This window comes from Leopardus geoffroyi, chromosome B2 (genome assembly GCF_018350155.1).
Source record: "Leopardus geoffroyi isolate Oge1 chromosome B2, O.geoffroyi_Oge1_pat1.0, whole genome shotgun sequence".
Classification (NCBI taxonomy): Eukaryota; Metazoa; Chordata; class Mammalia; order Carnivora; family Felidae; genus Leopardus; species Leopardus geoffroyi.
In genome coordinates this window covers 141569980-141597754 of record NC_059332.1, presented here as the reverse complement: position 1 = coordinate 141597754, position 27775 = coordinate 141569980, and the positions used below count along the sequence as shown (strand labels likewise).

The 27775-nt window shown below is 40.2% G+C and overlaps 1 protein-coding gene across 14 annotated transcripts in view; it reads right to left on the bottom strand.

Annotated features, from left to right (window-relative positions):
• The window catches only part of ARID1B (AT-rich interaction domain 1B), a 454520-nt gene that overhangs the window by 158164 nt on the left and 268581 nt on the right, over positions 1 to 27775 (bottom strand). For 9 of the 14 annotated variants that reach the window (XM_045500132.1, XM_045500130.1, XM_045500124.1 and 6 more), the window contains exon 5: positions 22162 to 22203. The exons of the other annotated variants lie outside the window; for them this stretch is intronic. In XM_045500132.1, coding sequence (XP_045356088.1) covers positions 22162 to 22203 — 42 coding nt within the window. The remainder of the gene's footprint in view (positions 1 to 22161; positions 22204 to 27775) is intronic. 14 annotated transcript variants of the gene reach the window in all.

Genomic DNA, 27775 nt, shown 5'->3' with positions numbered 1-27775 from the left:
TGTCAAATAAGCTCTAAGTAGATATTTATTACCATCTCAGGATTGTGAATATGTGCTAGGGACACTGGATGTGATGAGAAAATGAGAGAAATAGAAAAATACATATTTCAGATTGCGCCCTAAGGATATTAAAATGCTTTGAAATTTAGGTTTGGCCCTGTATTTATAACCAGGTTGAAACTTTTTGGTTGTGTGTGAATTTGTTTTTAATGAAAAGTACTGTTTAAGAAAAATTACTATTTGGGGTGCCTGGGTGGCTCAGTCAGCGGAGCGTCCGACTTGGGCTCAGGTCATGATCTCGCGGTTCGTGGGTTCAAGCCCCACATCGGGCTCTGTGCCGACAGCTCGGAGCCTGAAGCCTGCTTTGGATTCTTTGTCTCCCTCTCTCTCTGCCCCTCCCCCACTCATGCGCTCTCTCGCTGTCTCTCTCTCTCTCAAAAATAAATAAATGTTTAAAAAAAAAAAAGAAAGAAAAATTACTACTGAAGCAACTGAATATGGGAAATGACCTTTTTCTTCCCACGACCACAGACCTTGAGATTGTACATTTATCAAACCAAGGGTGCGGTGCACATGTTCATACAGAAAGACAGTATGTGGCAAATAATTCTTTTTACTCCAGGTAATTACCGAATCTTAGAAGACATACGATATGCATACATACTCTACACGACTATGGAGCAAAAAGCCAACATTCTCTGCTTTAAATCACATATTCCTGAATCTAAAGCTGAGATGTATGATACATAATTAACTTTAAGGACTGTTTTTATCAACTGATGGGTTGTCTTTACAGATGTGAACTTATCAATGTTCTGTTCAGTGTTAGTATCTAGACAAGGAGTTGGCAGCAAAGTTCCTGTTTCACTAATTACATTCTTTTCCAAAAATTCACTCTGCCTGGGTGTCCAGGTAATTGCAATTAAGTCAGGAATCTGGTAATTAGAAATTCAAGTGCCCTGCCAGGAACAATACACGTCCTCTTGACGTGCTGCCCACAAGACCTAATTCACTTGGAAAGGACAGACACTGATGTGAAGTGGCATGTGGATGTTGATTAAGCAACAAGCACTGAAATAAATTTCTCCCCTCATTGTTCTCCCTAAAACCAAACGCACTGTATCTCATTTAAGCTCCCGCAAAGCACTGAGAATTCTCAAACACGCAGGCGACAGAGGAATCACTAATCCCCAAAAAGGTTGCTCGCTCTCTACAAAATCTCTCCAGGCCGGGAAGGGGTCTTTGAGGACACCAGGTCCAGCCACGCGGCAGAGTCGAGGTGCGAGGAATTCAGGTCACTTGGATGGTCCTAATCGGTATCTCCCAGGCTTTCCACAGGCCCAGGCCAGTGAAAGTGATTAATAAGGGGTGAACGAACTAGTCTCAGAATCTGTCAGCACTCTGATCTCAGAAAACTTTTTGTCAAATACAAGAATAAACCTCTTTCACTTACCAAGTGACCAATTTCCATTAAATTAGCCAAACCGCATCTTCAATAAACCTCAAATTTTATAGTATACTAACGAATACTTACAAACAAATTCATTACACAATGAAGGATCCAGGCAGGAGAGCAAAAAACAAACGTGTAAGTTTTAAATTGTCCCTTGAAAATGCTATGACTTAGTTTGGCTGATTATTTTATCTAAAACATTTTCTAACTAATGGAGTAATTTTGCCAGTTGCTTTTATTCCCGATACCACATAAACCTATTACACAACAAACTGCTCCAAATGATAATGAAAACTTTAATTTATCCAACAATTTCCTATTTTCTAGGCACTTTCACATTTTTCTCATTCCATTCTAAATGGATTAAGATACTCAACTGATCAATATATCCTCTCCAAATCCAGTCTTTCTTATGCCAAGAGACAACTGTTGACAAATGAATCTCTTTTTTTAAACAAAAACCCACATCCAAGCTGTAGCACCTTCGTCTGTGTCCAGGCAAGGTGTTTCAAGGCCCTCCAACCTAAACACATTAGCTCCAGCCAAATTCATCCCTACATTCCTGCCTGTCTGTGACGCTACTCTCCAATGTGACCAAGTCAGATGCTATTCAAAGCCACATCACCCCAGATCACATTACACTTCTCCCCTGACGGAGCCTGCCTGTATCATAACCATTCAGCACCTGTCATGCGCTTCACGGCTCCTTTTCTCTAACCGCGCTACAAACTCAACGAGAGTTGAAACCATGATTCACTCATCCTCGTTTCCTGAGTACCTGGTGCAGGGTGAATGGGTAAGATTCTCTTCAACAGCTAGAGGCCAATACAAGGCCTGCTCCTATTAAACACCATGCCTTCAAAAACGGGTGGTCTTCAGAATGGCGGGAAATAAATAACCAAGCCCAGGGACCAGCATAAGGGAGTTCGAGAAACAGTTGCAAAAAAGACTTTGGAGAAAAGCCTGGTGTCGTTCAGGTAGGTGTTGAAGCGTACCTGAACTTCCTAACCCTATCAGAGGCAAGGGGAAGGTGCTGGGGTAGAGGAAGCCAGGAGGTCAGATGGAACAATGGCTTTGCTACTTGAGCTCCTATATAAGTAGGTATTTGTCTTATCATACTATGCCGCTGCTTTTCTTAAATGCTATACACTTCGTTCATCTTAGGGGCGCCTGGGTGGCTCAGTCGGTTGAGCGTCCGACTTCGGCTCAGGTCATGATCTCACAGTTTGTGAGTTTGAGCCCCGCATCGGGCTCTGTGCTGACATCTTAGAGCCTGGAGCCTGCTTCGAATTCTGTGTCTCCGTCTCTCTCTGCTCCTCCCCTGGTTCGTGCTCTGTCTCTCTCCCTACTTCAAAAATAAATGAAAACATAAAAAAAAAAGTTTTTACAGTTCGTTCATTTTATAGTCACACATACTCCTCCAAAGTACGAATCCATAAAACACTACATTAAAACTTATAAAGGTCTGCAAAAGAAACAAAATTAATTAGTACTTTTCAAGGCAACATTAGTAATTCCTCTGTCATATTGGAAAATCATCCCATTCTTGGGAAGCCTGGGTGGCTCAGTCAGTTAAGCCTCTGACTCTTGATTCCAGCTCAGGTCAGGCCATGATCTTGCAGTTCATGAGCTCAAGCCCCACACTGGGCTCTGGGCCGACAGCTCAGAGTCTGGAACCTGCTTCAGATTCTGTCTCCCTCTTCCTCTGCCCCTCCCCCATTCACATGCATGCACACACACCCACAGTCTCTCTCTCAAAATTGAACATTAAAAAAAAAAGGAAATAATCCCATTCTAGTTCTGCAGTAGACTGTTGGTAACATCAACTTGATCTAAAATTAATCCTTCTAAACGAGTCTAGATTTAAGTGCAGTATATAGTTATTACTTTTAAAAAAAAATGTATTTATTTATTTGAGACAGACAGAGCACAAGTCGGGGAGGGGCAGAGACAGAAGGAGAGAGAATCCCAAGCAGGCTGTGCACCGAGATCATGACTTGAGACCAAATCAAGAGTCGGACGCTTACTGGACTGAGCCACCCAGGTGCCTCTATAGTTATCACTTTTTTAAACTGAAGTATTTGTCACATTTTCAAAATCCAGGTGAACTTTAAAGGCGAATCATTAGATCTGCTTCACATCTGACTGCTTAGACTTTTGGCCAATAGAATTCCTCCACCAAAAGAATTCAAATGAAGTACGTAAAAATCCTATTTAAAACCTATTACTTTTCCTCTGAAGTAATTCTGAAAGGACTCAGGTATTAGCAAAGACATTCAAAATATCTTTATGTAGGTACATAATTGTAAAAAGATAAGATTGATTTTTTAAAAAGACAAAAGATAGTTTGGGTTTTTTATTCATTATATTTTATCTGGGCCTAATCCATAGAATTTGTATGGATTGCATAGATAAATATCTAATTCTTTAAAAATTAAAACCAAACTGAATTTCATAAGCCAAATTTCTCCTTATATACTCCAAAAATGATTAGTCAAATCTGAATGTCAAAATGGTGACTCTGTAAAATATTAAGAGAAAATGTTTTTTCTTAGCATCTCAAGTCTATAAAACTAACCAGTATCACCAGACTTCATGTTCTATAATTGGCGTGCCTGTGAAGATTCCCGAGATCATGACCAAACATTTCTACTGGAAGTAGAAATTGAGATCATCAAAACCTTTCAACAGAAGCACTGGGAACAGAAATGCAGACCGTTCTCCACCTTCCCCAGAAGTACATCAACTGCACAGTCAGAGCCTACAGGTAGAGATGACTTCTCTTGCTCTGGAGCAAAGCCTCGGGAGCTAACAACACAAGAAATAAAACTGCTGCTATGATGGATAGCTCTGTTAAAGGTGCTTATCATTTATTTTCAATGTTGTCACTCAAATATGTCCTATTATATGCCACTTTCATTTTTCCAGAACTGCACTTTGTAAAAATTTGAGTTAAGGGAACTTTTGAGTACATGGAGAGAAAAGGTTTTCATCCCTGAAATCTGACAGCAAATGTGAATCACTAACTGTGGGAGGCAGAATTCTAAGATGATCCCCAAGATGCCCAGCTGCTGCTGCACATACCCTGCTCCGTTCCCTCCCTGGAGTGTAAGTAAGACCAAATACCGGCCAGTACATCCGGGATTATGCCTCACTATGGGGCCGAAGGGATTCTGCAGCTGTAAATACCGTCCCTAAGCAGCCGACTTGGAATTACTAAAAGGAGATTAACCTGGGTGGGTCTCACCTAATCAGGTGATCCCTTAAGACGGGTGGGAGAGATGTGAAGCAACTCTCCTGCCAGCACAGCGTTATGGAGAGGGCCCCATGACAGGGTGTGGCTCACGGCTGATATCCAGCAGGAAAGTTGGGACCTCAGAACTGCAGCCACAAGGAAGTGAATTCTGTCAACAACCAATGAGCCTGGAAGAGGGCCAGAACCTCAGACGAAACCAAAACCCCAACAGTAACTCCATTCTCCATCTTGTGAGACCCTGAACAGAAGACCCAGTACCTAAGTGCTAACTCATGGAAACTGTGAGGTAATTAATGGGTGTGGTTCCAAGTTGCCAAATCTGTAGTAATTTGTTACCCAACAGTAGGAATCTAATATATTAGCCACTTTCCTTTCCTTTCAAATCTAACCAGAAGGCCCCTGTACAAATTTTTAAATTTTCCTTTTTTAAAAGTTACTTTTCTATCTTTATCGAGAGTGTTACAATTGAATTTAAGGAAGAAAAGTTTGCGAAAAGATACTACAGTGAGTAGTAAGGGCTTGAAATTTAACTATTTATATTTACATTTTCTTTTTAAAGCAAAAATTGCAAGCAGTTATTCCCAAGGGTACCCCGTGCAAGTTCTATGGGTTAATTTACGTGACAAACACACACAAAAAAAGCAGTGCCTTACTGGCAACAAGAAAATCAAAACCACAAAATGAGATAGGTAAACTAATCATTATTCTCTAGTAACTGATTAATGACCCGTATCTTTCCCAGTGGCACAATATTGAGGCCCTGGCTTGATGCAAAAGGAAAAGTCGTTACTTGGGATTTCTTAGGAAAACGAACTAGTTCTGAAAGAAGACAGCAAAGGGAAAGCAAGGGAGCATGCCTGCAGGTGCACACAGAGGAAACCGCGACCTTCGTCTGAAACACCTGCCGGGTGTCCCCTGCCCCCCGGAAGCCCTCCGTCCTTCCGGACACCTGCTCAAGGCTGCGTGCAGGAGGCCACTCCCTAGAAAACCCTTCTACTTCTCCGCTTCTGCCAGCTGAGGTACTCGTCTCCCGGGAGTTGGCTGTTCTTCCTCCTCGGCACGTTTATGCTACGCGTTCCCTCGGTTATAAACCTGAATAAAATACGGAAGCAAGTGACGAACCAGTGTGAAAAGGGGAAAAACCCCGACTCTGCTGACGACGAATGAGTGGCTCAAACAGCGCTGCAGAATTAGGTAGGGCTGAGACTGCTGTAAAGGACAGACACAGAGGCGGGACACAGGCAGCACATTTCCGTGTTCTGTGCTGAAATACAATGTGTAACGTGCATGTCATTTTTTAATGATTTCTGTTTGAATCAGCTTGAGCGCTCACACTTGTACTAGTGACAGCCAGTAACCAGGCTTCCGCTGGGCTTCTCGGCCCTCGTCCAGGTCAGGTGCACAACCACCTTCCACAGAGCCCTGCTCACTGAATAAGAACCACCTCCCGGGGCAGAAGGAAACAGCCCCAGATTCAGAACAGCTGTCTTCTCCTGAGCCTCACTTCCTACCCTGGACATGAGGGAGAAGGATCACACTGTTTCCCATGTCCCCTTTGGCAATAATTCTATAATCGTATTTAAAATTTTATTTTAAAATAATATAACCACATTATTTGAAAAATGTGATTAATTCATCACCATTAAAAAAAAAAAAAAAAAAAAACAAACCTTCAACTGGCCAGTAGGGATATTATAAAGAGGCTAAGGAGATTTAAGAAGTTAGTTCTAGGGCTCCTGGGTGGCTCAGTCGGTTGAGTGTTGGACTTCAGCTCAAGTCATGATCTCAAGGTTCGGGAATTTGAGTTCCACAAAGGGCTCTGTGCTGACAGGTCAGAGCCTGGAACCTGCTTCGGGTTCTGTGTCTCCCTCTCTGCCCCTCCCAACTTGTGTGCTCTCTCACTCACGCTCTCTCTCAAAAATAAATAAACATTAAAAAAAAGTTATCTGCTGCCTCTTATTATAACCCTCAGTTTTAAGGCATTTCCAAGGGGAAGAACTTCATCCAAGGTAAGGAATGGTGATGTCATAGTTCTCAGGCATCCAACTGTACAACAGGATGACTTCACACTATCACACATCACATCTACAGCAAGACAGGTACGTCAAGGAAACAACAAAAAGCCACAAACATGATCTTCTTTCAGATCATATTAAACAAAGCAAACCTTTCAAACTAAGGACCTTAAAGAAAGAACCATTTTTACATTCAAGTGATGATCCTTATAGCCAAGATCTAGGCACAATGTCTCAGGACTGAATAAATGCCTAGCAGGAAGGAAAAATAATAAGCTACTCATATTAAGAAAAAAAGATGCACTGGGGCGCCTGGGTGGCTCAGTCAGCTAAGCGTCCAAATCCCGCTCAGGTCATGATCTCGCAGTTCGTGAGTTCGAGCCCCGCGTCAGGCTCTGTGCTGACAGCTCAGAGCCTGGAGCCTGCTTCAGAGTCTGTGTCTCCCTCTCTCTGCCCCTTCTCCACTCACACTCTGTTTCTCTCTGTCTCTCACAAACGAATAGATGTTAAAAAAAAATTAAAAAAGAAAAAATATGTACAAAATCAAAGAGGTTTGTAGACTACTCTTTTTATACTATTGATGAGAAAAAAATTCAAGACACCATGTCTCTGTAGTGCTGCCACCATCTTCCATTACGGGGTTAGCTTAATGGGATATTAACTGACACGTGACAGTTTAGATCGGTGTAACTGACGTTTGTAAAAACTCTTGTTAGGTACTGCTGTTTGCTTACAGGTTGCTGTATTTGCCCTACCTTTGTCCGTTTAATTTCAAGTTCTTTGAGACCAACTGCATCTTTTCCTTTATAACTCCTACTGTGCCTTCCAGGATGCTCTACAGAAGCACCCTTTTAGATCATATCTATCCGAGAGCATAAGGGAGCTACAACAGTCTACTCGGGCATTCCAAGAAGGACAGCGATTAAAAACAGCCACAAGGAAACTCCACTTTGTTTCGGGAAGAAAGTGCAAAAGAGGTGCCAATTATATTGGAGGGAAGTGCTCAGCTCCAACAAAACTTATTCGAGTAGCAGAGAGTAGCATCTGTCTACAGTTGACATCCATTCCAACAGGCATGCTTTGTTCTAGACAGATCCATTACCACTCAATAACCCGGTTGAAAACCGTTCCCTGATAAATTCTGCTATACTGGAGGAGTCACACAGGCTCTGAGAAGCCGGACTGTCTGGAGATAATTCTACAATATATGAGGGTCACTTCCTTCATTTTACAAAAAATACAACTTCTGCTATTCAACCTGTATTTCCATTGCTTTATCTACAAGACAAAACAGCACAGTTGGGGACGACGCTTTCCTACATCATTATCCGGTAAAGTATGATGTGCTTGAAAGCCGACAACGTGTGCAAGGCCTCAACCTTCAGTTTGTAACAGTCTGTTTCTGCAAACTGCTCTTCTGACTACATATTCAAAATAATTATCTATTAAATGCACAAAACTAAAATAAAGCGAAACACAAAGTCCAAATCAAATAAATAACCGAGCAGATTACGACGGAGTACTTTTAAGTACTTCTGTGAAAAGCAGACATAAGATTATATATGGGTGTGACAAAAGGAAACCATATGAAAGGGAAAATACCACTCTTTCCTTACATTTTCCCCTAGAAATACCAATACCTAAATGCGTAGCATATGAAGACTGTACCACTGACTGCCTTAGATCCTGCCCCTTGAGAATTAGTTGTACACTCTCTCACTAATTATATTATTACATTCTCCTAGTGTTATAAATATTCATTTTTTCCTCGACTTCCTCTGCCTGCATTTACTGAAAGATACACAGGCACAAGAAATCTAGATACCTCTAAGCGAACAGTCAGAAGATACAAAGCATGAAATTCAGAATTGTTGCGTATTACATCTTAGCATAATCTAAAACACAGTATGAAGTTGAGAGGTTACAAATCACAAATACTGCCATCTCAAATAAAAACAATTCCTTTGCAATTCTTCTTTTGCTTAATAGGAGAATCTATTGTATACTCTCCTTCCGATTATTATTTACTGAACTCTAAACCACATTTTTTTGTTAATATTTAAATTGATAACACAAGCTGCCTGGATCTGGTTTCGCTGTGCTCATTTCTATCTGCCGCTTTAGTCTAAGGCACATTTTCCTTTATTTCACTTTTCCACAAGCCATAAAAAAACTCATTTCTAATTCATCCGTTCGTTCAGCTTAACCTCTCTTCTCAGCAATTAAAGCACTCTGCGCATCCCTCATCTATCACACAGCCAGCTAAATAATGCATTGCGTCCCCCGCTCATCTTTTATCATCCCAAATGACAGGTATTAGCATATCTCCCCAGTCAATTACAGTGCAGCAGAATAATCACAGCATAATTGGGCGAAAGCCACTCTAATCACCAACCCTGCAAACTCACAGAATAAAAACTGAGTGGCAGTTCAGACAGGCCTTGCTCTTGTCCATGACTCTAGCCAACAAGCCTGGCAGATCTCCATTTCCTTCCCTTTCAAACTTCTCCTTTGGGGAGGTCAACTTCTCCATAGGTCCCACGTAAAAGGAAAGAATGTGTACATACATGTACACAAGTGGGGACCGTTTACATCTTGCACATGCATGTGCTTAATACTTGTGATTCTAGATGTTTGCACATACTGTTAAATAGCACATAATGGCAATTTCTGTCCATCAGTAAACAAAGTCATGTCAGGAATATGATGTCATTAGACGTTCCATTTGGGGCTCAAATGAAGATAAAACAAAATCTTAAATTTTTCATAGAGATTACTTATTTATTGTCAAAACTGAAGCCCTTCAAATGTCTCCATGGTGAAGGTATTTTCCATCTCTAAAAAAATCAGGATTCCCCAGCTTCTTTATAAATTAGTCATTTATCACAGGAAAGAATTTTTAATTGAACATCTATTGTTATCCTTACACTACAATAGCATATAATTTTCTAAAAATTATGATATTAACTATAATTTAACACATTAAGATGATTGAAAAAAAATAAGCTTACATATTTATAAGGGACCAGAAATTAAGTGAGACAAAAATAAGACTATAATGTGAGAAATTTAGAATTACAAATGTAAGAGACAATAAATACTTTTTTTTTAATTCCGAGAAATGTTGGGAAAATATTGAATATATTTTTAGGATACTTTTGTAAGTTTATTAATTTTCCTCTGATATTTAATGTGTAATATGCAATTTAGGCCTATATCCAATTCTCATTTTAAATAATATGTATTCATTCGCTTTCATTCTTCATCTCCTCCCCTCCTCGATGAGATACAAAAAAGTCATTCTGAAATGAAAATTTAATTTGGGAAGAGTGGAGGGAGGTTAAGAGGAATTTCTTATAAAAACGTACGTGGCTCCTTAGGAAGCAGCCAATTAAGGGCTTTAAAGTGCCATGCGTAGCTAGAAGAAAATGAAATTTTCTGCAGGATTTAATTTACTCTGTCTCAATCACAGGGTGCGTGAGTCCTATGGCTCCCTCTACTCTTTTTTGCTTTCTCACATTCCTCACGTCTTTCCACCAGGCCACCTAAGACCAAAGGAAACCCACCCTTGAGGTGTGCTCTGGTCTGGAGAGAAGGTATTCCCCCCGCCCCCCGCCCCCTGCTTGACACATCAGCCAGAGGCCAGCGTCACCAGTGGAGCAGACTCACTGCGCAAAGTGGCCACTGAATACCAGCAGCAAGGCTTGGTGCCGGGGCACACACACACACACGGGGGCACACAGCCACTGCGCGCTGCACGGGTGCTCTGGCTGTGCACGAATGGATACGTTACACATGGCGAAACTCCCTGCTCAGTGATTCAGGAGTAACCACGACACAAGAATTGAGCAAAGTAGGAGAATGAGCCGCTCTTGCTATGAAACAAACAAGATATACTTATTACTTTGAGTATCGAGAATTTATGAGACTTCCAGCCTCGACTCCGTCAGACAATCCGGTCCTTCAACACATATACAGGCACTAAAACAATTATCCAGTATCCAAAAGCCAACTGTCAAAAGACCAGAGTAAAAGCGGAATTGAGACACAACAAATAGTCTCCCAGACTTTTTCTTGCTTTCCAGTCGTGTTATTTTAAAATTATAATATGAAATGTTTTATTTGCATTATTACTTCAAGAGCTCTGCATGTATTTTTGTTGGCGTATCTTTGCAAATGTACCCACAGGATACATTACTTCAGTTGTAAAATGGTAATTTTAGTGCTTATTGGGGAGTATCTGTTACACGTATTTATCAGTGATACATCTGGCATGCAAGTATTAATTCAACAGGTTTTTCCCCCCCCAAATCTGATTTTTGAAAATCATCTCCTAATATATTCTTTAATTCACATAAATGTTCTACTTGGCTTTGAGCATCTCCCAACATATTGGCTCTTTCAACACCAGTCACTTTGACATTCTCAACTGACTTGCAAAAATTGACATGCCTTGGGTAAAAGCCAGATTTAAGGCAGGAAGAGGGGAGGAGGAGGGTGTTCACCATCTGAAGAAACAAAACTGGCTTTAAAATTTGGCATCGGAGAGAACCTTAAAACACACGCAATCAAAAGCATCCCTCATTTCCCCTGGAATAATTTCTTTGTTTCTTCCCAACAAAATCATAAGCAGCTTGATGATTATCAATATCGTCACAGTAACTCGATGCTAAGGAATTTTACAGGCAAGCCCAGAAACGCGCCTCTAATTATTTGTGCACGTCCCAAATGAACAGGTGTTTGAGGGTGGGGATGAGGAGAATAAATGCATTTTTATTATTACTTGAAAATTAAGTTCTCAAAAAATAGTGCCAAAATAATGTCCCCAGAGAAAAATGGAATCAATCAAACTCCAGAATATATAAGTAAATAAGCTTTCTTTCAAGCCTAACCCCTTCCTGCCTTAAGCAGGTCACTTTTGAAATCCACAGTACCCGGGGCCATGTTTAATTTCTAACATCTTTAAAAAAACAAAAACACACAAACAAACACCAAAGTAAGTCTGACAAAAGTAGGTACGAATTGTATTGCATTATGCTCCCCTTCGCTCATCTTCCTATATTCACCACCATCGGAGTGAACGTTTCTGCGCAAATGTACTTACTCGATCTGGCGACCCATGCCACGCAGTCAGGAGATCCATCTAACAAGTCTGCCCTCTGCCATCACCTGACAGAGTATTTGGTCTAGAAGAGATGGAAGTCCTACCACACTAAGAACACACTGGGTCATGATACAGTATTTTATTTTTTATCTAATGTCAAAGCATATCATGGAAACTTCACACATTATTGAGTTATGTGGCTTAGTGGGTACTTTGATGCCGATTAAACTCTACAAACATCTTGTGATCACCTAATACTTCAGACAGTGTGCACGTACACATTCCATTGGGATAAACAGCTTTTAAAGAAAAATAGTGTTTTTATCGTTGAATATAGATCTAAAATGATATGGGAGAGCCTTAGTACACTGAATTGAACCATATGAAATCGCCAACATTAGACTCTTTTTGAGCTGTAAAAATGACATTCCTGTAACATTCAATCTCATATCCAGTTCCAGTACTGGAAGGACGAATCCCAGTATTGCTGTAATTCTGTATAAAGGGCACTTGCCTGCGAGGCAGAAACTTAGATTTCTGTTCTACTTTGCCACTAAACAGGCCCTAAAATATGTCACTTTACCTTCCTCAGCCTTGTTCCCTATGGACAAAAATTGAGATTAATATTTGGGGCTACTTTTCCTCTTTGCAGAAATGATGAACCAATAACTGACCCAGGAATCTAAGGTTCTAGAATTAGTCAAGGCGGCTCTGAAGATTAGAAGAGGAGATTAAAGGTGACAGGAAATAAAATTCCTATACTTTCTCTTAAAAACAAAAACAAAAACAAAAACAAAAAAAAAAAACCTTTGCCTAGTTTTATTTCCTGGAAGGATTTGTTTGTAGACAAAAAATACTGATGTTTTTCCCAAGATGATGGGAACAGCTTAGGCTGTAAGCAGTAGAGGGGAGAAACAGAAGAATAACAAATGAGGACAGAGTTGAAGGTCTGACTTCGTGAATACAAGGCAACCTCGTATTGTTTTCAGGGCTGAAAACAACCTGATCAAGTAATCAATTTTCCAACCTGTTACTAAGACTTCACATAGAACATAGGTCTGCTCACTTCCAGTTAAGGAATCTTAATTACAAAAAAAGCAGGACAGAAATGCTATTCCGTACTTAATCCAAATTCAGAAATCAGGGAAGACCTCAACAACTCTCAAATAAGCCCTTACGGCCCTGAATTCCTGTAACCAGAAGACCTGTGACTCTTTATTTGTTAATGGCATACGCTTTGGCCTTCAGTCTTTTCTCAATTTTATATTCATGCGTTCCTCTAGAGGCAGAGTTGAAAAAGAAGCTAAAACAGCCTTTACAAAGATAATTAAACATGACAAGCAAAACGACGCCAAAATAGTAGAGGTGAATATAAATGGAACGTTTTCCCCCAAATCTTTCTTAAATAAGAATAAAGCAGATTTGTTTTTAAAATCAAACATGTAAGTGTATGAACCACCAGCAGATGGCAGAAGGAGAGGCTGGGAAATTCTCTAACAAAAGAAGGGAGCAAGCAACTCAACATGGATTCCCAAATCACGACTTGAGAACCGCTATGGGTTTTTTTTCCCTTCTCCAGTCTTTTCTCTCACGGAGATACAGGAAATTCTCTTGCTTCATCAACATATATTCTATCATTTTGATTCAGATTCAATGACTGACGCAGTAAAGAATAAACTTGGCCCTCTACTTCTCTAAATATTTCTAGTAGATTTTCAATAAATAAAAAAATTGAAGTTAAAAAAATAAATCCTTTATCTGCTGAAAAGTAATATGAGTTAAGAAGATTATAAACCTCAAAAAGTAAATCTCTGCTGGTTTCATCTCAATGACACTGTTCACCTTCAATAGATTTTTACCTGAGTTACAGTCACACCCACAGAAGCTAGTTAGCCAAGTAAATTCACTAGAAAACATATACCCTGGTATGGAGATGCCAACGACTAAGAAAAACCTGAGTCACTGCAGCTTTACAAGGAAAAACTAGATGTGTTTTTTTTTGTTGTTGTTGTTTAAAAATTTTTTTTTTTTTCAACGTTTATTTATTTTTGGGACAGAGAGAGACAGAGCATGAACGGGGGAGGGGCAGAGAGAGAGGGAGACACAGAATCGGAAACAGGCTCCAGGCTCCGAGCCATCAGCCCAGAGCCCGACGCGGGGCTCAAACTCAGGGACCGCGAGATCGTGGCCTGGCTGAAGTCGGACGCTTAACCGACTGCGCCACCCAGGCGCCCCTAGATGTGTTTTTAAACAGAAGATTAATGCAGCTTTCAGGTGGTGACATTAATAAAAGGAAGGACATTTTAACAGATGACAATCTCTTATTATGTGAAGCTAAACATTCTATATCTAGAATACTATATTAATAGCCCCCAGACATAACCCCGAGCATATCAATGAATGGCCCATTGCAAGAGTCACCAAAAGAATGCCTTATTTCATAATCCTGTTTAAAAGATTTCTATGTGAAAAATCCAACGGGACATACCAACACTATTATTATTATTATTATTATTATTATTATTATCATCATCATTATCGTTATTTTAACTGAACAGAACATCCCCTCTATGTTACTTTACTAAGACATCAAATTCCTTCTGTTTTCTACTTATGTGCTCTAATCCTTGGGGGTTTATCAATTAAAAAATGGTTATTCTTATTGTAAAATGTGTTATGTTAAAATGTCTTGTTCATATGAATACATGGAAGTTTTGTTGGCTCCAGCCAATGAACTTTCTTCAAAGATGGAAATATTCTACATATGCACTATGCCAATATGGTAGACATTAACAAAACACACAGCTATTGCAATGTGGCCAGTGCAACTAAAGAAATGCATTTTTAATTTAATTTTAATTAATCTAAATTTAAATAACTACACATGGCTAGTAACTACCAAACCAGACAGCGTAGTTCCAGATGAGCAAATAAGTAATGAGACCTGATCAAGCTGCAGACCTGTGAGATGAACCAGTCAGAAAAGAAAGCAAACTCAGGTGAACATCCTCCCACTTTTCTCCAAGGTCATGTCTTTGGTTATTTACCCAAAGGAGCACATTCTGAGATAGGCTACCAGTGGTTTATTCTAATTCCTCCTTAGCCATTATAACAAATAGTTATGACAAATTGCATTATTTAACATTTTACTTTTATATGAAGAAGGAAAGGAGGGAAATATAGATGATTTTCATCATGGTGAGATGTCAAAATACAGGAATAAGTCCAAAAGTGACTGAAGTCACTCCCCGATATGCTCCCCCAGCTATACAATCTTCCATAATTAAAAGTACCTTAGTTTTAAAAACACAAATAAGTTTCACATTTATTTCATTTGAAATTATTTTTGGAGATGATGAATCCCTTTGTTATTTGTAAGTTTTATAAGTCACACTGGAATTCTACTCCAGTTTTTGGAATACAACAAATACACTCAATTAAAGCAATGGTACTACAGGGTGGCATACAATTATATCCAAAAGGAGAATAAACTCGCTTCTTTTCTAGAATTTCTTCCCAGCATAAGATGGTTCCCAAAATTGTGTCAAGAATGTAAGGTCCACGGAAGCAGGGGTTTATTGTTATTATGGCAGTCCCCGCACATAACACATATAAGCCACAGGTATTTGTTTGAATGGTATCAGTGAACCTAACCACAAAACTTGGATTAACACATATATTTAAGTTAACAGTGAGATACATTGGAACCCACTGGTTTTCAGTGTCAACCAGAACCACTCAACAGCTTCAACGAACACTGGCAATGAACGAAATCTGCTCTCAGTTGGGCTCTACAATATGAAATGACAAGCTAATACATTAACCCAGATAATGGGAGAATCAGAGAGAAAACCTCAGAACAGAAAAAAGGCAGTAGTAATATTAATTTAACATCACAGGTTTTCTGCTCTTAACAATCACAACTGTTAAACCATCAATAGAGCTCTAAATAATCAGCAACACCTATGTACCGTGAGCCAAGTGCAAGTCAATATGGATATAAGAAGATGAGCAAAATGAAGTCTCTAAGCTTGCAATCTGCTGGAAAAAAATGCCACATAATGGATCTGGGCCAGGCCATACCACGCTGCTTCCCACATACAGATCAAAACCAAGTTGGCAAAAGAGAAATTCCAAATACAGTTGCCCCTGGAATAACATGGGGGTTAGAACTACACACTCACAAATCTGTGTATAACTTCTGACTCCCCAAAAACTTAACTACTAAAGAGGCTACTGTTGACCGGAAGCCTTACCAAAAACACACTGTCGATTAACACGTATTTTGTAGGTGTATTATATATTGTATTCTTACAATGAAGTAAGCTAGGGAAAAGAATATCCTATTAAGAAAACCATAGCATTTCCATAAATACATTTACAGCACTGTATTTGTGGAAAACAATCGTGTGTTAGGTGGACCCACACAGTTCAAGCTCGTGTTGTTCAAGGGCAAACTACAAAGGCAGTGAGCACTGTGTAAGCTCCAAGCCTGAGAGCTCAGGAGGCTGCAATACTGAGGGAAGACATCACAGAGGAGGAAGGGTGTGAACTGAGACTGGAAGGTAGGAGAAATCTGAAATGCAACATGAGGACGGGATTTCGTTTGAAGGGAAGGCAAGGTGTAAGGTTAGGTTCAAAGGGAAGGAAGTTAAGAGCTCAATACAGTTATGAGGCTCTGTTATTGGGGGTTAGTAGACCAGTTTGAACTTTGATGTCTTTTTTCTCTAAGCTGTTTAATCAATCAACAGATAGATAAACAGTAATATACCAGAGCAAACAAACAAATTTAGTATTTATTTTTAAATCTGATTTGTAGGTATTTTAAGCTTGTAGACTTTTCTCTAGAGTGGTAATACATTTTAGGTGCCTAAAACAAATACTAAAAAAATATTGCCAAACTAGGATTAAAAGGTGAGGAATACTAAGTATGAAGAGGAAATACTAAAAAATTTTATTTAAGTATTAGGAAAAATTACGAGATTACTGAAGTCCTTCATTCTACTCTCTCTCACCTTCACCAGTACTGAGCTAGGACCCTGGGAACAAGAGGTCCTTTGGCCGTTGACTCCCCGTCTCTAACATGGAGGAAGGCTAGACCAGAGGATCTGGAGGATCTCCAACAGGGATAAAATATTGGGCCTCTAGCACAATAGAGCTCCAGGAAAAGACAGAGGGAAAATGCAGAAAGGAGGAGACGAAATGAAGAACGGGTCCTGTAATAGGGTTTTGGAGAAAAGGCCTTCCTGAGTTGTCTACACCTCTCTTAGGGTTTGGTTTAAAAGGTGGGGGCGGAGGGAACAGGTCGGCATGCTTCTCCCCAGAACAGTGGCAGCTTGAAGAGGACCCAGAGTGGAGGGCTCTGCCACTGGTGCGCTCCTCTGATGACTTACAGTCTACATTTTTCTTCTTCCCATTCTGTTACAGAACACATGTGCTCCCCCTGGATTTTCCTTACCATTCGTTTTAAAACGACCTCCCCCATACCTGTTTTTTTGGTCAGAGTTTCTATCGAAAACTAGGAAAAAAAGGGCACTAAAGGCAGGCTTTGTTTTTTTTCCAAAGAACATGCCAGCCAACGGGGTGTATCCACGGATCTTTGGATTTGTGGCACTCTAATGCCTCTTTAGAACTGTAAACCACATGAACTGATAATGTATACTACGCACTTCTGTCCACCCACCTTTCGGAAGTAAAAGTTAAACAAAGCTAAACATGATTTTGGTAACCAAATGCTATTACAGCCAAACAAGTAAGCCCCGAGAATCGACCCCAGGAAAAGTTGTACCGAACAAGGGAGGTATTTTTAAATCTTTGTCTTGGCTTCCTGCATATCCATTCACTCCACGGGATGTTTAGGCAGCAGCCCTGGAGCAGGATGGAGAGGTGGTCACCACACATTCCAAGGAGGAGAACCAAGGACAGAAGTCTGGCGGAGTGCGACGCGTGCGGCTGTGGAGGAGGAGAAAGAAGGGAAACCGCAGCCCCGCTCACAGGAGGAGGGTCAGCAGAGCGCCGCTGGGGAAACCACAGGAAGAGGGCCAAGGAAGGAAGAAGAGGCCAACTGAGGCAGCTGCCACAAAGAGGCAAATAAAGCGAGAGGACCAATGGGGACCTTAGCAAGAGGGGCAGTGTGGGGACAGAGGTGGGGACAGATGAGAGGAGAGGGGCAGCGAGGAGGCAGGTAGGGGAGCAGAGACCTCACTGGTTCTTAGGACATTCAAGGAAGAGGATGGGCCTTGGGGCTGATCTCCCAGCTTCCAATCCCACTTCTGGTATTCATTATCCGTGTCAATTTCTATTTCCTCCCCCAATACTGAGAATAACAACAGTCCCTAACCCACAGGGAGTGGATTAAATAACAATCTTGCTTCTTTAGGATTCTTGACTTAGCTGTCCACAACAAACGAGAAGGCGAGAGATATTCATGACTGTGAAATTTTAAAGTCATTTATTTAGATTTTGAGAAGATCTCTTAAGAAATTCATGGTAAAGTTATGATTATCTAGTCTTCCTTTTTAATCTTTTTAATGACCCAGGAATATTTTACTCACTCCCCTTTTTTACTTCTCTACCATAAATTTCTCTGTAGAACTCATCAGCAGCAAATTTTTAGCCTTTTCTATGTTTAATAGTATAATTTTATATATATTTCCTTAGCTGATTTATCATCTCATTATTACTAACAGCTTTACTTAGTCCACTGACGACGCAGAAGGCATGCTTATCTTGTAAAAAAGAACTAACCCGTGTTGGCTTGTGCCTGCAACTCCTGATTTATTATTCTACAGAGTTATACATTTCTTAATATGTTCAAGTCTTGATCAGAACCAAAGTCAAGATCAGTGGTCTACAGTTTGTAGAACTTTCCTTTCCTAATATATTTTCTCATATTTTTATTTTGAGGCACCTCTTCTATTCACTGCAATTGTTTTTATAAGTGCACAGGATTTTAAATTAATTAAACATAGCAACAAACTCCAGAAAATCAAAGTTGCCTTAATTCGGAGGAAAAAATTAGAACCACTGGAAAACAGCTGAAGTGTATACTGAGATATAGTTATTAGCATTTCAAATTCTAAGTTACTTTTGACTGAGATAAGCCTAATAAAACGACAAATCAGGATTTGAGAAATTAAGATTTGAGAAGTGTAAGGAAGAGCACAGCTCTCTCTCCTTAGATTAGCTTGGAAAAAATTAATCTCAAAACAGCACCAACAGTCATGATAGTTTGAAATGAATGCAAAGTTGGTTTTCCTGGGCTGCAGGAACAATCACACCCAAAAATAGGCTGCTTGTACTGCTGGGTCCCAGCGTGTTTAAGTTATTTTCCAGTGAGACTGACAAATGCAGGCTTCAATCGTTAAGTAAATATGAAGCTTGCAGGTTTCAGCTGGACTTAGAAGAAGGAGAAGCATCCAAGGAGTGATCAAATAGATAGTGGCGAGACAAAAACAAAAAACAGGGTGCCTGGGTGGCTCGGTTAAGCGCCCAACTCCAGCTCAGGTCACGATCTCGCAGTTCGTGGGTTCAAGCCCTGCACGAGGCTCTCTCTGTTGTCAGGGTGTCAGGGTGGAGCCTGACTCGTATCCTCTGTCCCTCTCTCTCTCTCTGCCCCTGCTACGCTGGTTCTCTCTCTCTCTCAAAAATAAATAAACTTAAAAAAAAAAAAAAAAAAAAAGAGGTAAAGAAAGAGTAAAGGTTCTTACTAAAGAGCAGCACCAAAAGGATCAGAGACCTACATGGGGGTAGACACACATTCTGGCATCCTACTCATTTGCCAAGATGATGCCAACAATGTACTAGCAGGGAGTCAGATATCGGAGTTATTTTTCCCAGTGCATAAAAACAGGAAAAAAAGGCCAATTGTGAATAAGTGTTCAGAAACTCGACCAATACTGAACACCGAGACATTTTAAGAAACAAGATAAAAATGTATTTGCTGACTGGCAGATAATGAAGTGGTAAAAAAAAAAAAAAAAATCAAATTTCTCATATTTTAGTTAGATGGATAAACACTTCTTGGTACAGACATGCAAAAGTGAAAAGCTTCGAATTCTTTGAAAAATCACTGAATTACCGAGGAACAATTTCCAACTATGGTTTCTACAAATTGAATTAAGACTACAAAAGCAAGCTGCTAGTTTCGCCGGAAAACAAACGCAAAGCCTTACACAGCGGGGCAGACTGGGTGAGCTGCTGGTGTAAAACCGTCCCACAGTACCGCCGCCTACACAGTGAGGATGAAGGGTTATGGAGATGAGTTCACAAGAACTGACCCTACAGGTTTATTAAACATGCAATGAATATTCTGCCGTGCATGCTGGGCATTAAAGAAAAAATGAAAAATTCAAACGATGACGATATGTTACATACTGCAAATAGCACTGAATTGGCTCTCTTGATAATTAAATTTTTCTTTAGTAATTTTTGGCAGATACAGAGCTAGAAAAAACACGTTGAGGTAAACTTGAGTCAGTTTACCGAATATTTAAATATTTATAAAGTCTTAACTTATCTTTTCACTTTTAATTTGTATTCATTTATGACATAAACCTCGCTCAGCTTATAACCTCAGAACGGCCGTGATTTTGGCAGTGTTACAACGTCATCCGCCAACAACTGCAGCCTGACTATTAAACTGTACTAATAAAATGCCAAGCATCCAGAATGTTAAGTAGAGAAAAATTTGGAAAAAATACAAGTAACTAATTTTTAGTTTTAAGCCAAAGATGTAGCACATACAGGAGTCAGGTAAGAGTAGTTACCCGTTCTCTTTGCTCTAAAGTTTCCATCAACTATTCTCCTAAACTTCCAACTTCCAAAGTAATTGATGGTGTACTTCTGTATCTCTATGTGAAAATGAAGTCAGACTCCCCTAATAATGCCTCTTGCCAATTTATTTATATGGTTTAAGAATTACTAACAAATTAAAAAAAAAAAAAAAAAAAAAAAAAAGGAGGGGCTCCTGGGTGGCTCAGTCGGTTAAGCGTCCGCCTCCGCTCAGGTTGTGATCTCGCAGTCTGTGAGTTCGAGCCCCGCGTCGGGCTCTGTGCTGACAGCTCAGAGCCTGGAGCCTGTTTCGGATTCTGTGTCTCCCTCTCTCTCTGACCCTCCCCCGCTCATGCTCTGTCTCTGTCTCAAAAAAATAAATGAACGTTAAAAAACAAATTAAAAAAAAAAAAAAAAAAAAAGGAATTCCTAGCAAATACACGTCCAAAATGCAAGTCAACCTGAGAAAACACTACAGGCCTGGAAGACTGTAATTCTTCCGCCCCTCCTGTGTCTGCCCTCTCACTGTTACACACCACCTCTTGCTTTACCTTATTCTCAGCTCCTCTGCCTTCCTCACCCTGCGTATCCCAAGGATCACCAGTCCCCGAGACTGAAGGATTAGTTTTACTCTTTCACTAGGCTAGCTCAGTCCAAAAGGTCTTTCACCTGGTCCACTCAACTGCCCTTCACTGGTCTCTGGCAAGTCCATCCTCCACAAAGTGGCCAAATTCATCTAAATTGCAAATCTAACCACTCCTTGGCTTGAAATCTTTTAATAGCTTTGCATTTTCTATAGGATAAAATTCAAATCTTTAACCTCTTCAACCTCCGATCTTGCTACCCAGGCAGAATTTAACTACTTTCAGTTCCCTCTGGTTTTTTTCATGGTTGTCCTGACCTGAAAATAGTTCTCGTTTCTCTTGTCCTCCTCCTTTGCCTATAAATATAATCCACTCTCAAGGGCTCAGACTCCTAGAATGCCTTCCCACTCGGCCTCGCCCACTCCCGCAACAACCCCCACCCCCCAACACTTCTAGCAGGGAGACAAGGACACCGCAGGACAACTGATCTGTTTATAGGCCTAAGCCTACCAACTGACTGTGAGCCACTTAAGGGCAGGAACGGGGATTTAATTGCGACTGGAACACAGGGGTTCAGTAACTATTTGAAGCAGGGAAAATGAATAAATGGATTAATGAAAGTAGAGTGGTAAACCAAAACAGTACTCAGAGAACCTTCGGTCGTGGTGGTTGCACTCCCAACCTGGGGACCATTCAGTAAATCCTGTTCCATGGGAATTCAAACTTCAAAGTCAACTGCTACTAATGGAAACGCGTGGTTTCCTGTACTACTTCTTATACTCTAGACCACAAAGAAAGAAGGTAAAGAAAATACTACCACCGTCTAATCGTAATCACAAGTGAGGGCAACTCTTAAACTGTGGGAGAGTTTAGAAACTCCGCATTTGATAATAAAAGCAAGTCCTATCCGTTCAGCCTTCCTATGCGCTTAGGGGAGCTGACGGGACCTATACAGTGAGCTACGTCAGACTACACACCTTGAGTCCAAAGGCGGTATCCTCCGAGGTCAAGACTTCAACCTGAAATCATAAGGAAAACATAATTTAGGCACTCTGAAAAACGTTCTTTGAGTCTAGCCAGACACCAGAGCACGGGTGTGGCCTGGAACCAAGAGTCTGGAGAAAACTGGGGTTCAATGTACGCCCGGAGTCAAGAAGACAGATCTGGGATTCTCTTCAAGAGTTGGATGGGTCGATGGGGCGCCTGGGTGGTGCAGTCGGTTAAGCGTCCGACTTCAGCCAGGTCACGATCTCACGGTCCGTGAGTTCGAGCCCCGTGTCGGGCTCTGGGCTGATGGCTCAGAGCCTGGAGCCTGTTTCCGATTCTGTGTCTCCCTCTCTCTCTGCCCCTCCCCCGTTCATGCTCTGTCTCTCTCTGTCCCAAAAATAAATAAACGTTGAAAAAAAAAAAAAAAAAAAAAAAAAGAGTTGGATGGGTCGAAATCCAGGTCACTGCCCTTGGCTCCAGTGTTGTAACAGGGTGAGCTCCTATTAAATTAATCTGTTTGCCATCGTGGTGACGTGGTGGTAGGAGTTTCTCAAAATGATCTGGGGAAGTTAGGAGAATCACCTTTCCCAGTTCAATCACAAGATGTTGCATATACTTTTTGATCTCTTATGGACAGTGAGGGGAAAGTTATGCTTCGTAGTGCAATCTCATCATGCTTGTGAAGCTGCTAGTGATTTCTTGCTCTGCTCACAGCGGAGTGGGCAGTCCTGAGTCTGTGGAATGCTGCAGAGCAAGGCTGCCGAGAGCAATACTCGGGAAAAGGCAGGCCGGGTCTAAGCAACAAGTTGTGAAATGATGGCAAAACTTCAAAATTGCTTGTCAGTCTTGTGCATGAGAAGACAGAGCTCATTAACATGAATTTAAAAAGCCGCATGGAACAAGACGTGTATTGATAATTACTGTTTTTTAAACATAATTATTCAGTCTGGTGTGTAAAGCTTTTAACTTTGCCTACTACAAAGTACCAATATATGATGGAAAAGAGCAAGGAAAGAAGGCGATACGAATGTTTTTAAGTGTCTGCGGGAGACAGTGGGGGGGGGGGGGTGGAGCAGTGGCACCACACTGGCAGGTTGGCTGTGAGTTCTAAACTCTTTAAAATCAGGCCTTCGTGGTAGGTGTTGAAGTGGAAAGCACACAGGCCTATCCAATGGCTCTTGTATCAAACAAAATTGGATTCGTCCCTCGAGGGCAAGGAAAGAGAGAGAGGAAGACCACTTCGAGAAGATTGTCATCCAGTAGGGGGGTCGAAAAAGAAATGAGGAACAAATTGTATTCTCCAACTGTTCGCTGAAAGTGACGCTCTCCCACCACCTGGCACCTGACAGAGACGGGGGGGGGGGGGGGGGGGGGGCGGGGAGCACAAAGCAAGAGAAACACACGGTGACGAAGTGAGAAGGTGACCAGACTCGTTTCGACGAAAACCATATGTTGCCGATACCAAATGTGAAATGTTGGATCAACTATAGTACAAAATCATTATAAGACTCACTGACAGCATGTCTGTTTACGCTTTGATTTCCAAAGCTGATTGTTAGATTTAGAAGCAAGATCTTATTATAGACTTTGTTTAAGGGCATGGGGGGCAGGGGGAGCAACAGCTATTGGCAATTTACTGGCAATTTACGTATGTTTGAATTTCCTAAGTCCTGTCTTTCACAACAGGAGATGACTAACCTCAAATATTTTTACATTAAAACTTCTAATCAACAGTGAAGACTTTTGTTAAAGGCAAAGGACAAATAATGCATTTGCTGAATCTTAACTACTGTAAAGGCTATTTTATGACATTTGCTCTTAAATTATATACATAGATCATAGCTGCATACATTAATGTTAGGTATATTCACCCTCGATGTGATATTTTAATATACATACAATTACTTTCAAAATGTATTAGAAGTTTAAATCTACAAAAAAAAAAAAAAATCCCCAAGTGAGTTCTGCATTTACTTAACATATTATAAAAAGCCAAAGTAGCAAGAAAATTCAATAGCAAATAGAAATCTATTTAAAGCTATGGCTTCAATGTATTTGACAACTTGAGATATCAGCAAAGCAAAGCTTTCAAGTGGAATTTAGGAACAGTCCGCGTGGCTCTGTTGGTAGACAGAGACACAGATAGACCTTGGAGTATGGAGCCAGGAGGTGGATCTCAAAAGGTCAGCCCCCTCCTCCACCCCAGATTCTATCTCCAGGAGGGCTGAAGAGGTTCGCAATTCCTAAGTATCGACCAATTTAATTAAACCGACTCAAAAAGTGTATTTTGTTTTATTCAAAAGCACTGTGGTTTAAATACATATGCACTCCAGCTCTCCTGAGCTGTACTTTAGATTTTCCTTTATATTTTGTTTCTGTTTCTGAGAGGCTTTATATTTCAATAGCAACACAAAAACAGCTAATTTAAAAGCCATGAAATTAACTTCCATTTAATAAAAGAGAAAGATCAATGTCATACAAAGGTTTTCCTGTTGGATCTAAGAGCATTTTTACCTAAGTTGGATGGAATCCCCCTCTAGTGGGAGTAAGGGAGTATTTCAACCTTTACAAACAATTTTCAGGTAGTAGTCATTAAACTTCACTTTCAGCAGAGATCTGCTGAGTTTTATCCTTTCGTCAGTTTAAATCTTTTCAAAACAGAAAATAAGTATTTTATATTTCACAAGCCTCAAACACCTATAATTCCTATACATATACTAGAAGTAGATTTGTGTTTATCTGATGGGATTTTAATTACTAACCAGCCTTTATCACCAAGTTTAATGTGGCTATAAAGTAGTCACAATTTGAGGTTAAAACAGGAATGTACAACTAGAAAAAACTAGTACATCTCAGTGGAAAGACTTAATAATGTACTGGGAAGAGAGAGTGCTGACAGTTTACATCCACCTGACTCTTTAACAAAGACTTTCTGGATATTTGCTGCATGCAAGGCATGGTGCTTAGTGCTACTGTAAAAGAGAAAAAGGGACGAATTTTACTCTGGTCCTAATGCCTGAAAGAAACGTATTGAAACATTCATTTAAAAACTAAATTCATATACAGAAAGGACCAAATGGAATTATCCGTGGTGTCACTTCTCTTTTTAAACTTCAGTCTGGGCCAGGCGAGGGGAATTTAAACTGGCAGTATTATAAAAACCGCCCAGAAGAAAGGTCACAGGTTTTGCCCACTGTAAAATTAGGACATATTCCCCCAGTGTTCTCCTTCTCTGCACAGACGCTGTAACAAGTGCAAAGACAGAGGACCCTGCTGAGAAGCACAGCTGGCGTCCCAGGGCACAGAACTTGTCAGGGGGTCCGGAGCTCCCAGGTGTGACAGGCTGGGAGCGAGCTAGCAGAGCAGAGGCTTCCTAAGTCCCAGACAAGGCCCTTTCCAGTAAATCATGCTATTTGCAATGATGCTACAATCAACTCTTTTTAACACCAGTGGCTAAAACGGTTCCGTCTGTAGGGAACTTTGAAAATCACCAGGAAACCGGCAGCAGGGCAATGCCTCTGCAGCACTCTGCACAAAAAAACCTTCCAGTGGCTTCTCTCTCCCCTGAGTAGCCTACTGAACCCTACCTCCACCAAAATTAAAATTTTTTTAACGTTTATTTATTTTTGAGACAGAGAGAGACACAGCATGAGCGGGGGAGGGTCAGAGAGACAGGGAGACACAGAATCTGAAACAGGCTCCAGGCTCTGAGCCATCAGCACAGAGCCTGACGCGGGGCTCGAACTCACAGACCGCGAGATCATGACCTGGTTGAAGTCGGACGCTTAACCGACTGCGCCACCCAGGCGCCCCCTACCTCCACCAAAATTAAAACAAACCACTTGAGTTTCCAGTCATTCAATCAAGAAAATCAGGAAAACGTGAATTTATGAATTCGGAAGTGAAACAGGTTGCACTTTTCTTTCTTGAACCACTTCTGAAGTCCCTTCTACTTTCACCTCTAAAGCAGAGAATACAAAAATCCAGCAGTGTTTCCATTAAAATAAAACTATGCAAAAAGTATGTCCCATTTTAATAAAAACTTTTTTTCCTAAAGTCAGGATCACGCTGTCACAAGAAGAAGAGACAGTGATGCTTTGTAATTGTATATAAAGAATCTTATTCATAATCAAAAGGATACAAATCCAAACTCCTAACGTTATTCCATTTTTCTCACTAAAGATTACCAAGATTAAAAAGGTTGGTTAATTACAATACTGACAAGGTGTCGGAAATCACATCATAGCCTTGCACTGATTATGAGAACATATGTTGGAATAAAGTGCAATTTAACAGTATCCATCAAAATGTGTATGCATGTGATTAAGTGTTAAACCAATAATTCTGATACTCAAGTGCAAAAATATTTACCAAATGGCTTATCTGAGCTGTTTGCAACAGTAAAAAGCTGAAATTATCACACTGCCAAGCAATGGAATGCTATACTGCTATTAAAAAGGAGGTACACCTATGTGTGCAGGTAAGATCTCTATGATGTTACACATTAAGTGAAAGGAACCAGAACCGTGTGCACAGTATGCTAACATCTGTATTTTTTTTTTAAAGTGGGGTGGGTTATACACTTGATTCACTTAGACCCCTTCTGGATATGTAAGAAATACATTAGTGATTACCTGAAGGGAGAGAACTCATTTTTCGCTGTAGTTTGTCTTACAATGTTAAGAATTCTTTTTGCCACGTGCATGTGTTCCTTGTTTAATTAAAAGTAGTTAACAGAATAAGCCCATAACATAAAAACTGTCCAATGTCCACAATAATCACAGAAATGTAAGTAAATGTCATAATCTATTTGCTAGAGAACCTATCTTTATGGTCTCATGTGTGATCAAATGTTTATAAAGTATGTGTACTATGCCATTATTTGAAAAAAATGAGAAATTAGGGGAAAATGTACAAAAATATGGGATGGTGGTTAAATGAAGTGTGGTATTTCATACGACAGACCGTTACATACTCATAAAAAACTCACTTTTCATGAAGTATTTTATAGCATAAGAGAACACTTATAACACGTTAAATTTTAAAAGTAGGATTAAAAACAGAAATTTGACATTATAAATATCCAAGTCTATCCATTTGTTTTCTTCATGCTTTCTAGAATGTGTGCCCGTGCTGGAAAAGGTCTTCCCCACCCCAGGATTTTTTACATATTAATTCATGTTTTCTTTTAATATGTTTGACTTTCATTTTTTACATTTAAATATTTGATCCATCTATAATTTATTTTGAAATAACAAGGGGAAGAGGTGACTCAGTTTTAATTTTCCATTTGAATAACTATGGTGCAGAATAATCCATTATGTTCTCTAGTGATCAGAGATACCATATCTTTACCATAATTAAACACTAAAATGATATAAATTTTGCCTCTGGTTCCAGGTAGGGATGGGAAGAGCAAAATTACCTGTGAGGTATTCAACCTAAAGGGAGATGGGAGTTGAGGGGAGGAGAATGGTAATAATCAACAAGAACGTGATCGAATTTGCAGTCACAATATCTGTCCACAAGTAATTCATTAAGAATTCAGATGCTCTTGAAAAAAATAATGTTTGCCTAGAATGGTGTGCCTGCTTCGGTTGGGCC